Here is a 12,351-nt window from a genome sequence, read left to right on the forward strand (position 1 = left end):
TTTGCCGATCACTCTTAAAAATTTCAACCTTAGCTACGGGCTTTGACTTACTATTTTGTTACGTTTCTTTTACTATTTTATAACTGAGATCGAACTAAACACTATATTTCTATTTTGATTTGAAAGTGATTACTTGAAAATTTTAGGCAACAAAACCGTTTGCTGACAATTGCTATTAGTTAAATTAAAAAGCAAGCAAAGTAGGGGATGACTACAGAAAGTTCGGTAAGCACTCAAGCTAGCTGATTGCCATAATGGCAGTTATTTCCTCATTAGTATCTTCTTATACATGTAATCGAACCAATTGGTTGTCAGTTTTTAAAAAATGCAAGGAGAGTCAGTGAAAAGGAAAGAAAAAAAGAAGCCCGGAGTCGGCATGTTTTCTAACAACTCCGACTCCGACTCCTTTACCCCAAAATCAGTCCGACTCCGACTCTTCGACTCCGACCCCGACTCCGCAGCCCTGGGCGAGGGACGATTGTATATTGACATATCGATAATAGCACTATCTCTCTCTCTCTCTCAGTTGGTTTAGGCTCCAATTTAAAAAAGTCAAACTTTTTCTCAATCAAAATAATTCTTTCAAATGGAATTAATCTCTTTGAATGAAAAACAAAAACATAAAAGTGAAAGGTGTTTTTTTTTTTTTTTTAAGATACAAATTTACTGCCAAAACTAAAAAAATGTTTCAAAGTAAGTTTTATCGTAAAATACGTTATTCATTCTATGTGTGCTGTAATTTTAAAAACAAATTCCCAATTTGTTCATTTTGCAAAAGGTAAGTTATCTTAACTACATCACTTTGCCCCCACATTCCCCGACTTTCGTTGATATTTTATTAGCGGTTTGAGATAAAGCCCGTTTAATTTGCTATGCATAATAGTCAGGGGGCTATGGGGGAAAAAACTGCATTTTGTGATAAAATTGTGAAACTTGGCTTGTTTGTAGACATTGTATATACAAACATTTTAGGAAGGGGAGACAATCCACCCCCCCCCCCCCATAAATCCCCTAGCGGCTATTTTTGATCCAAAACCAAAAATGGCGATTCAAAAAAATATATTATAATTTTTTAAAAATCATTGATTGTGTCACTTCATAGATGTAAATTATATTTTTACCGTTTAAAGCTCCATTTAAAGCCTAATTTCAGAAATAACTTCACAAAAACTTTTTTTTAATCGATATTTTTGAATTGTAAATTGTCTGACATGAATCCCCCCCCCCCCTCATAACATAATTACTGGTTTCTGAATTTAACGATACATTTAATTAGGGTTATGTCAAAGTGGGGTCCCAGTTATCCGAATTCTAATTTTCCGAACTGTCCAATTATCTGGACTTGATGCACCTCGTTTTTTATGACTGAGCACGCATAATCGAAACTATTTCCAAAGGGTATAAGAGAGTAATGACTTAAAAGAAAATGGGTGAAATTAACGTAAAGACGACATAATTTTAATAGAAAGAAATTTAAAGTTTGAATTTTAAATTTCTTCTTTTTATTACTATTATTATTATTGTTGCTGTTGTTAATCCTCCGCTAAAACCGGTTGATCATTGGTAAGCTTTTACTCATTTTATGGAGAGAAAAAAACATACCTAAAGTGTATTGTATAATAAAATGTCTCTAACTACTTTTTACAAAAAGATTCACATCGATGCAATGAAGACACTTTTGACAGAGAAGTTTTTATAACTTAAAAATCCGAGAAAGAAAGCACCATGTTCAAATTTTGAAGCACTGTATTAAAGTTGGGGCTTTTAATGTTAATGTTTATTAGATCACAGCTTTCAACCAACTTGAATATCTTTTCTAATATTTTGAAGGAGTTGATTTTGTGTTTTTTCCCCATTTCATTGCTATACTAAACGATGTACATATATTTTTTAGTAAGTATGCTTAATGGTTACCAGTTTTCATGAAAAATCTTCTTCTTTAACCCACAAACCTTCCAGACGTACACAAAACCTTCGAAGAAGGAATGCTTGTTGTAAAAAAAAACAATAAACGTGTTTTCTGTAATTGGATTGGACCATGCTTACATGCAAAAGCAAAACAATGGGGTGGTGAAAGGAGACGGGGGTATAGTTGATCTATCACAGATCCAACTGCGTTAAGAAGATGGATGTTGGTTGATCTTGAAGTTATCAATTTAGTTACACAATTTGAAAATATTACCTCGACTCATTTAAAGAAACGCTGTATATGCGCAATGAATAAATGTTAAGTTTCCAAAGCCTGTTTTCAAGAAAGATCTTGAAGACTCTGGCCTTTAAGAGAAATAGCTGAACATGGAAATCCATTTTAAGAAACTTCGAAAGAATTGTACTCATTAGAAACGAACACAGCAGTAGACGAAGAATATGTGGAGCAACTCATGAAGATTGGGCAAGTTGGGAAAATAACAGTGCAATAAATTCATAGAGAAAGGATTTGTGACTCAAAAGTCACTTCATATTCACGGGTAGAAAAAAAAATTTTTTTTAGTCTTTCATTTTTACTGAAAAACCAGTAAATATGCTTAATGAAAAGATTAAAATTCGATATAGATTCATTTTCAATGCTTTCCATTATTTGTAATATCGTAAATTTAAGCCTGGATGAATTTCTCCTCTTTGAAAATCAATCTCACCTTCCATCGACTTCAATAAATGGACCTCTTTGAACGGGAAATAAGTCTAGTCATTAACATTCCTGCTCAATGAATTAAGTAATAGTATTCCTACTGATGAAGACTACTCAAAAGAAGATGAAACGAGTTGAGAAGGGTTGCAGAAGATGAAAATGATGAATGCTAATTTTTTAGAATAAGTGCAGAGATACATTGTGACTCTATTGTCTATGATGGTTCTTTCATCGTTCACATAAAACGACCTAGGATCGAAATTTTTTTTGTTGGAGTATCTGAAGTCTATTCGGAATATAAATACAAGACATATAAGAGGGATAGGAGAAACTTATCATTTTGGGGAAAATGGTTTGCTTCCAGAGAACTGGATCAGTTTTCTCCGGAATGCTGTTGACAAGAAGACAGAATGGTTTTTCATGATTGCACTGCCTATACCATCTTATTTTTCTCTTAATGATTCGACGGTGATGATTTTCATTGAATACGACCTATACAAGTCCGAAATTTTGCCCACAAATTCGGTCAGCAAATATTAGTTGCTCGAAGAGGGTTCCCCTCATTCTCAGGATGTGACACGATCTCTATTTTTGCAGGTCGGGGAAAAGTGACGATGTGGAAAAGGTGGAAAGACTACCTGATGTTATTGGTGCATTTTTACACTTATCCCAACCTCAAAAAAAAAAAAAAAAAAAAAAAAAAGCATACCTAATTAAAAATTTCAAATATCTTAGCGAATCTTTGTTACTCGTCTTCATGTAACTCCGTCCGTAAATGAAGCTATAAAATGTTTTTCCACCAGCAAACAAAGATCAATGATTAACTTATCACCCACAGCTGAAGCTATTAGGCAATTTATTTAGTGCTTATCAATGGGGCAGTATGACTAAAAATTTAACCTGAACTTAAATTCATAATTGGGGTTTACAGTAATTGATGAGAAACACGCTCTTGTTTGTTTGAGTTTGCCCGCAGTTTCAACCTCTCAAACAACCTTTCCAGAAATTTTAAAGACTTTAGTTACAAAGTTATGTAAAAAAAATTAAAGTTTTTGGAATTATTATTAAAATAAGGAAGTTTAGAGATATTTTAATTGTTTTTTAAGCTTTAGAAAGCATAATAGAACTCAGAAAAGAAGATACAGTTGGTGTTTTTCTAAAAGTAAAAAATAAAAGAAGTTTCGGATTTTATACCAAAAATGGCCGCCAGGGGAGTTTTGGGGGGGGGGGGGGGGATTTCGAAATGTCTCCTCTCTTAAAAATGTTTGTAAGGACATTGTCTGCATGCATGCCAAGTTTCATAATTTTATCACAAAATGCAGTTTCCGGCTATATTTTCTACCATGGCAACATCGATGTTTGTCGTTGCCAGCCGAAAAAGGTCCAACAATGAACTGTCGGAGAGAGAGCTCCTGTGACGATTCTTGATAAAATTCATCGCCGAAAAAGCACTTTCGCATAAAGATGTGCTTCCAAACATAGTAGTTATTGGATTTTCAAATCAACAAAGGCCGTTGAGTCAGTGAGGGAGATTTTTATTTTTAACTAATTGCTGGCAAGTTTTGCTTACCTGAAATGTTTCTCTCTACCATCCCTGTCTCCCCCCGCCAATGCGAGGCAATACTATTTCTAGGAATTCGTTTGAACACCAGCGTGCAGGATAGGACTACTTGACCTTGACCTGTAGATGTACTGTACCTTTTTCTCCCAATTCAATGAAAGGAGTAAAGAGCGGTCAGGATGAAATTTCGGGTATCCCGGCTTGACCAAGAACGGTAGTCTCGGATGCTTCTTGATGCCATAAAATGTCGAAAAACGATATGCTGAACAAGAAGTTGGCTCGCCGCACAAGATGTGTTGGCGGACCGCATGCGGCCCGCGGCCCGCCTGCTGGATAGCCCTGCCTTATGGGAACACCCCTAGTCCTGACAGGTTCTGGAGCTTGCTGATTTTGAACACGGTCACTTCAAGGGCATCGCTCACGTTAAGATTTCCCTTTTAAACATAATTGCCGTTGCTCAAGAAGTAATAAGAAGAGTCAATCATAAATAAGTGTCATATATTTTTCATTTTCTTTTGGTGCCTTTTGAAATGATTATGTTTTTACTTTTTTCTCAAAGTATATTTTCAACAGTATCTTTTGTTTAATGTGACAGCAACTTACACCTATTTATTTATTTGTTTGAAAATTGCTTCATGTATTCTGTTGCGGCTTTTAAAATACATTGTGATTGATTAGTGTGCATTTTTTAATCGACTTCAAAAAGGAGGCGGTTATCAGCCTTTTTTTTTTTTTTTTTTGAGCAATCACGATTGCTTATTGTTCTCATTTGATTGTTTTGAATTCCTATCATTTTATTTTCCCGCCAGCACCCTCTGCCAGTACCACCGCCGCGTCGACCGGCCTCACGATGCTGCTCCTCTTGCGAAAACCGTCTCCAGGTTACGTCAATATCCTACACACACACGCATACACACACTCATGCCTGCGCACGGACAAACACACACTCCTACACACACACACATATACATACACACACTCATGCCTGCACACAGACACAAACACATATGCCTACATACACACACGCACACGAACGCCTACACACACACGCGCGTACACACACACACGCGCGTGATTGCGAAAAACATAATTTGAATTCAAGATGCCAAAAAATCAAATTAATGTGTATATATATATATATATATATATATATATATATATATATATATATATATATATATTTGGTCCACTCACAGCGTAGTGAACCGATTGTGATGATTCTTTTTTTTTTTATTGGATAGGGGAAGGCTCAACTTAGGTCCCATTTTTTTGTTTGACCTTATTTGTTCTTTTTAAAAAGTTATGGGCAAAAAACAGTAAATTTCATGCAATTTCCATATAAAATTATTAAAAATAAAACCCATTGTTACAAAAGTTTGGTGCCATACAACAGTAACATTAATAAAAATTGTAATGATAATTTTGAATGAAGGCTTCTCTGAAGCAAGCATCAAGTTTCTTCAGTGTCATTGCTCTATAGTGGGGGTAAACCTAACCTGGAAGCGAGGTAATGCTGCGACTAGAATCTGCTTAGCCTTCATAATGCTACCCGGTTAGGTTCGCCTCAACTATATATATATATATATATATATAGTAGTATTTTTATCGTTACCATCTATGCCAATAACAGATGATCGGGGCTAAGTAAGGAGATACAGGATTGCATCACAAGCAACTTGGATGCTGTGAAATGTAAATTAGTTAGGGAAAAGTTAATATTTAAATGGTTATAATCAAATTAACATACAAATAAATTCCAGAGAGGAACAGAGATAAATTTTTAGTACCAATCGCTTAAAGTTTAAGGAGTGTTTATAGGTTTTTTTTCCTCTTTAGTATGGAGCATTTTTATGAAAAAAATAAGGTGAAGTTTCGTGATGGTTAATTCTTACTATTTCTGAAATACATTTGCACTAAAGAGAATAAAATTAAAAAAAAATTGAAAAAAAAAGAGTCAACTTCGAAATTGCTCTAAAAATTGAAAAATAATTTTATTCTTTAAACAATATCGATAATACTTTTAAACATAATTTTTGAAGTTGGCGCAAAAACAATAGATGAAATCATTCACAGCCATAGCTCAACTACAACTATAAATTTAACCAAGCCCAGTTTCTTCACTATCACATACATTATGTCTTTTTCAGGACACCCTATATAATTTTGATCCCGGTTAATAGAATATCCCGCTTATTAGAATAATTTTTTGTGGAAAACTGGCTATTCTATTTCGCGGACTCGACTTCATTCTCAATCTTTGCTAATAATAAAGCTGAAAGTCTGTGTGTCTGGATATCTGTGTCTCTAGATAGCTGTGTCTTTGGATGTCTGGATGTTTGTTACGCACATATCACCGAGACCGTTTGACCGATTTTCACAAAATTTTGCACAGAGTTAGTCGTAGCATAGGGGTGGTCACCTTGAAGCGATTTTTCGGAAAATCGATTTTGTTATTTTCTTATTTCAATTTTAAGAAAATTTTACGGAGCAAATTACCATAACGTGGACGAGCAAATTACCATAATGTGGACGAGCAGACTAACATAGCAAATTGGTGAGAAATTCATCATCCATTATTTGTAAATATACAGGCAAACCAAATGACTTTTAAATTTTCTACTGCGGGCAAAGCCGTGCGGACCAAATAAAGATGATAGGTTTTTTTTTTTTTTTTTTTTTGGTAGGATCCAAAACACAGTTTTGGATTCGTAACATCGAACATGACAACAGATCAAATGGATCAGCTTTGCGAACCACCCATGGCTCGCAGGCTGTACTCTGTAAAAACAATTCAGAAACGTTTCTAGAAAATAGTGGGCAGCTGATGAGCCCAATTTCTGCCAGTAATATATCGTGCAAAAAACAGGAATGTTTTCCGCTAAAAGTCAGTAACCTTCCTGAAATCATTGTTAAATCTTTCTAAATATAATTCAGAATTATCTGCGGTTAAAGCCATTTATTTTTCTGGAGCTTTCAGAGAAAAGTTGGTTTTAAGTGTAGTAGCTTCGTGCCTTCCTAATTTGCCAAGAAAGCTCCAAATTCATTATTACAACTGAGGCCAACGCGCAGACAGAGTTGCAAGTATCAAGCATCTGCCTTGCTTGCAATTCTTGCAGAGTTGCGGAATCCAGAGACATCCGCACGGGGAGTTTAGTCGATCTGGATGGGCCGTTATCTCTCTTAAGCCGATACACTTGGTAAATACGTGCAATTAATCTTTAAACTGTAGCAAAAAATACTTTTTCCAACAGTGAGAGGTCTGCATTAGTGCAACTTGGAGTAATTCAGGAAACATTTTGACAAAAATACTTAATTATCACAGGAAATGGGTGAAAACCTAGGCAATCCCGGAACGTTACATGGAAATTACCAGTACCGTTTTGGAATTTTTACTTCCTTTTACAAAAAAGGAAGTATTGTATTCGCGAAAAAATTTTCACCCAAAAATCGGTCCTAATTTACATTTTGCTCACCCCCAAATGAATGTTGACTTATTTTTTCAACCCGCTACACATGGATATGTGCCTAAAAACGTACAGACACCCGAAATATCTATTTTGACGATCCCCGAGTTAATTCCAACGAGTTTTCTCGTGACGTCTGTATGTACGTATGTATGTGCGTATGTGCGTATGTGTGTCGCATAACTCAAGAACGGAATGTCCTAGAAAGTTGAAATTTGGTACGTAGACTCCTAGCGGGGTCTAGTTGTGCATCTTCCTTTTTGGTTGCATTCGGAGGCTTCAAAAGGGATCTTTTGCCCCTTTTTGAGGGGAAATCATTGTTAATTTCGATGTAAACTCAAGTGGCGCTATAATTTGGCGGAAACTTGGCGATATATCGCCAGTCTTTTGGTCGCCAAGTTTTTTCGCCAACTTGGTAACAAATTTGGCGATTTTTTTTTTTTTTTTTCATTTTTTTTTTTAATCTGGTTTCAATTTGGCCACTGTTGGTGATATTTAGAGAGTAAACAATTGAATCATATTAAAACTGCCAATAATGAGAAAATGACATTAAATTGGAGTAAAAGGAAGTCATGTGATGCACACATCAGCTTGTTTTACAGTTTAGGTTACGCACCGCTGTCGTGGAAGAAACTAAAAATATTAAAAGTAAATAAACTATACTCACCACTAACTGTACTAAAATGTGTTGTTGTTTCTTGAGCGAGAACACTAACTGAGACACATAATAGGAGAAAAACACAATTCAAAAGCTCCATCACAGAGCAACATTGAGCAAATGTCGTCCACCAAATCACGGGACCACAGCAACGGAAAAGATTGTTATCCAGGTAATGTAAGATGTCCTCAGCGGCTTTGTTTGCCTTCTTCGTGCTAATCTTTTGGAAGGTAACGGTATAATATACGACTTCTTCTGTTTGTACTGTGAACATTAACGCGGGGAGAAGATAACGTGTATCTGCGAGGATCGTTTAGTTATGCCCATAAACAATGTTTTGCATTCCAGGCCTATGTAAGAAAATTTCATTTTTCAGACGATAACTTTCTTCAATCTGAGCGAAGAAACGTTTTTTTAAAATGACGGAAAATGTAATTTAATATAGCTCACGACGATCCATGGTTTTCTTTTTTTTAATTCCATCACACTGTACAAAATCACTGTCGAGATTTTACCTTCTGATGGAAAAATGTGAAACAAATTATGACGCAGTGCTACTTGAAGTTTTTCGCAGAATTAAAAGAAAAAATGTGCTTGATTGTCGAAAGAAATATCTCAATTAACAACCGTGCAATTATGACAACATGACACGGTTCCAGTTACGTCACGGGAAAGAGAATCTGATCTCGAGTAACACCGTTTCGCAAATAGTTCTTAAAAACAAGATTTTAATTCGATCGCGATGCAAATCTTTGTGTACTTTTCCGTGGCGTTATTATTTTTATATTTAATTATTTGTCCATTTAAGTTTTAATTTCAACTCTAAGTTGTTGAACTTTGCTCGAGATACGACTAACCTAATAGAAATCAATAGCAGAATAGACTCCAGAGCTCGAATACGCTACCTTGCGGTGATTAACAACACTAAAGAAAAAGGTAAAACATTTCATTCCACGTGTTTTCTTTGGGGTCAATTACAGGCTTCAGACAGTTTATGCTGTAATGTAATTTCAGAAGAATAGAAAAGAAAGCTTCTCACAAACGCGATGAAAAACTACTGTCATTCACTAAGCGTCAAAACAAGTTATAAGTTGCGGCGTGTGTTTGTTTTACCTTTTTCATTCGCCATTAAACAGTGGCTGCAGCGCCCCCTATAGTTTATTGGAGTTTCGAATATGTTGTGTACGAATGTGCTTAGTGTTCAAATTCCAACTATCTGTAGTAAAAGCAGAAAGATTATGGTCTACCACAAACAATATGAATCATCTCATATATAATAGCCAATGATCGAGTAACACGCATGTGTCAACAATGAAACTGTGCCAAGGCATGATATTTTGAAAATAGGTTTCGTAATGTTTATCATGCAGGGAAAGGCTTTATTGTGACAAGGCTGAACTCGATCCGACAAACTTACCGTCTTACTGGTAAGACTGTCTCATTTCAGGGGAATGAAGAAACAAAAGAATGGCAACAATGAACGCTACCTACTGGATTTTAGGGTTAATCCACTGGAGTTAGGGTTTAAAATTTCAACTATCAAAATATCACCAAACAGGCAATGGTTTCGTTCAAATGTAGAAGAGTAGAAGGAATTTTTACCCGTCGTGCCTAGACAGGCGACTTTCTAGTATAGAAATAAGAAATAAGGGGTCATTCATTAATTATGTAAAGATAATTTTGGCAATTTTTCAACCCCAACCCCCATGTAAGGGTGCGTAAGATTTTTCAAACCCCTCCCAAAGTGAATTCTTTGGGTGTTCTCTTGTTACATTTTGTATCGCTGCAATGAGTTAAAAATATGTGTCTGTGGATTAAATGCATCTAAAAGAAAAAATGCAGTAAACTTGTAACTACTGTAAGACAGCTTATATAATCCAAAACGTAAAAATGCAATTTCTTAAAACTGGAAGATGATAGAAATATTTTGCAAACATATTCTATTTAGCACCTTGAAATCTATAAGAAACAGCCAAAGTACCGTGAGGAACAAAAAATTCGTTAACATTTGTTTTTCAGTGTAATTAACGGCTTTTCTTCTAACAATTTGTGTTTTTTTTTTTTTTTTCGTAATTTATCTCTGGTGTAGGCATGAGCTCCTGAAATTCTGTACTTTTAAATTTAGTGAGCCGCACATTGTCTTCTACGTCGTCCGAAATACAACCGTAAACCATGCGGTAAAACCTTCTAGAAGGTCAGCTTAAGGTACTACTATAACACAGAGCCAATGGGGTTGTTTCCTTCAGTCAAAAGTACTACTTTTAGTTACTGAAATTGATAGAATAAGCAATAAAAAAAAAACATGGACCCAGAAAATTCTTTCATTTTCACAACAGTTATTTTTCAATTAATTTTTTAAAATGTCCGATTTTTCAAACAAGGCGTGGTCTAGATGACGTCACAAATAATGCTCTTTGGCGCATCTTTGAACCGCGTTTCCACGTTATGATAATCAAGAAGCGAATTAAAATTGTGCTCTACGCTTGCTATCAAATATATCGTTGCCAATACACGTGAGTAAAAATGCGAATTAAATATTTTGGTCTGTGAATGGCAACACAGAATAGCATTTCATCATTTCTGATGTAATCGGCAAGAAATGTAAACAATGAAAGCGCACCGGTTAAAATAATTTTTTTTAAATATTAAACTTAAACAAATTATTTAAAAAATGGTCAGATCCTATGTTTTTAAGCATGCTCTTTCAGAAAAAAATACTTTTAAAATTTTGGAAACGACCCCATTAGTAAACAGTCCAAATTACTTATAAACATTCATAACATATTAAGAAAGATTTAAATAGGGTGCAAAGCCGACAAGCATTGTTACAAAAACAAAGGCGTATAATAAGGCCTTAGGCCTTAATAGCCGCTGACATAGTGTATAAAAAATGCACAAAAGTACAATAATTGGCTCATACGTATTCAAACATGAACGATCGATAGAAGCATTAAAAACAGAACACTGCAGCGCAAAACTGTACATAAAAGTATAATATTACAAAAATTATTTACGATTCAATCGGACGATTTTTTATTATTTGTGTTGCGCAATCACTCCGCTCAAATGAATCACGTAACACTAGTCGAAATAAGTGAGCAACGTATCGCGACTAGTATGAAGGGCCATCTATAAGTGATAGCAAATTGTATTTTTGGTGTTTTGGACTTATTAGCCGACAGGCCTTAATACCCGCACCTACCTTACTTTTAGAAAGCTAGTTTTCATGGACATGTTCGTATTAAAAAATGCTTGATGTCACACTTCTTCTTACTCTTTCCTACCCCCTTGTCACAAAGTGTTTACGGACCTCCCCCCTTCCCCTGGAAGCGTCACATCATTTGCGTTGTAGTTATCCACAAAAACACCTTCATTGTCAATCAGGATTGTCTAAAATCATTGAGGAAAGAGGAAGTGCGCGATCCTTTCGAGTCAGTTTGATGTTTGTGTGTATGGCAAGTGTTATATTTTTTTGCCATGAAGGTGCGTGTTTGAAGTTCTATAACTTTTGATTGGTTGAATAAAATATATTAAAATAGCATATCAAATTGAAGGAAATGTAAAGCGCTACAACTATATGTCACTGACAATTTTCATAAATACTGATAGTGCGAGGCACTAGGAGCAAATGTTTGATAAAAAGACAGAAGATTTCAAAAAACCATAGATTTTTCGTAACATATACCCTGAAAATTATCAAAAATTTGACAAGTATGTGTAGCAACAGTTTTATAGGAAATTTACTCTGCTTGAATTTTTGTTTTGAACTCATTTTTTCCACCGTTTCCAACATGTTCTAGAAAAACCCAAAATTTGCCCCCTCCACCCTCCCACCCCCCAGGGGTGGAGAATTTTAGTATGTTTATTTACTAACTACCCCTAACAATACAGTCGAACTCGCTTATAGGGACCGCGACATTTGCTTGCTATAACCGAGTTCTCGTAAAAAACAAGTTTGTGAAAAATTCACAAAAATTCACACTTGCTTAATATTATTATTATTATTCTGGTTAATTTGCTTTGAAATGCCTTACTGTTC

At 35.2% G+C, this 12,351-nt stretch overlaps 1 protein-coding gene across 1 annotated transcript in view; it reads right to left on the reverse strand.

Annotated features, from left to right (window-relative positions):
* LOC129227253 (neurogenic locus notch homolog protein 1-like) overlaps positions 1–8,520 on the reverse strand; it is a 113,087-nt gene extending 104,567 nt beyond the window's left edge. The window contains exon 1 of the mRNA XM_054861771.1: positions 8,322–8,520. Coding sequence (XP_054717746.1) covers positions 8,322–8,412 — 91 coding nt within the window. The 5' untranslated portion in view covers positions 8,413–8,520. The remainder of the gene's footprint in view (positions 1–8,321) is intronic.
* Positions 8,521–12,351: the final 3,831 nt, after the last annotated feature.

Source organism: Uloborus diversus, chromosome 8 (genome assembly GCF_026930045.1).
Source record: "Uloborus diversus isolate 005 chromosome 8, Udiv.v.3.1, whole genome shotgun sequence".
Lineage (NCBI taxonomy): Eukaryota > Metazoa > Arthropoda > Arachnida > Araneae > Uloboridae > Uloborus > Uloborus diversus.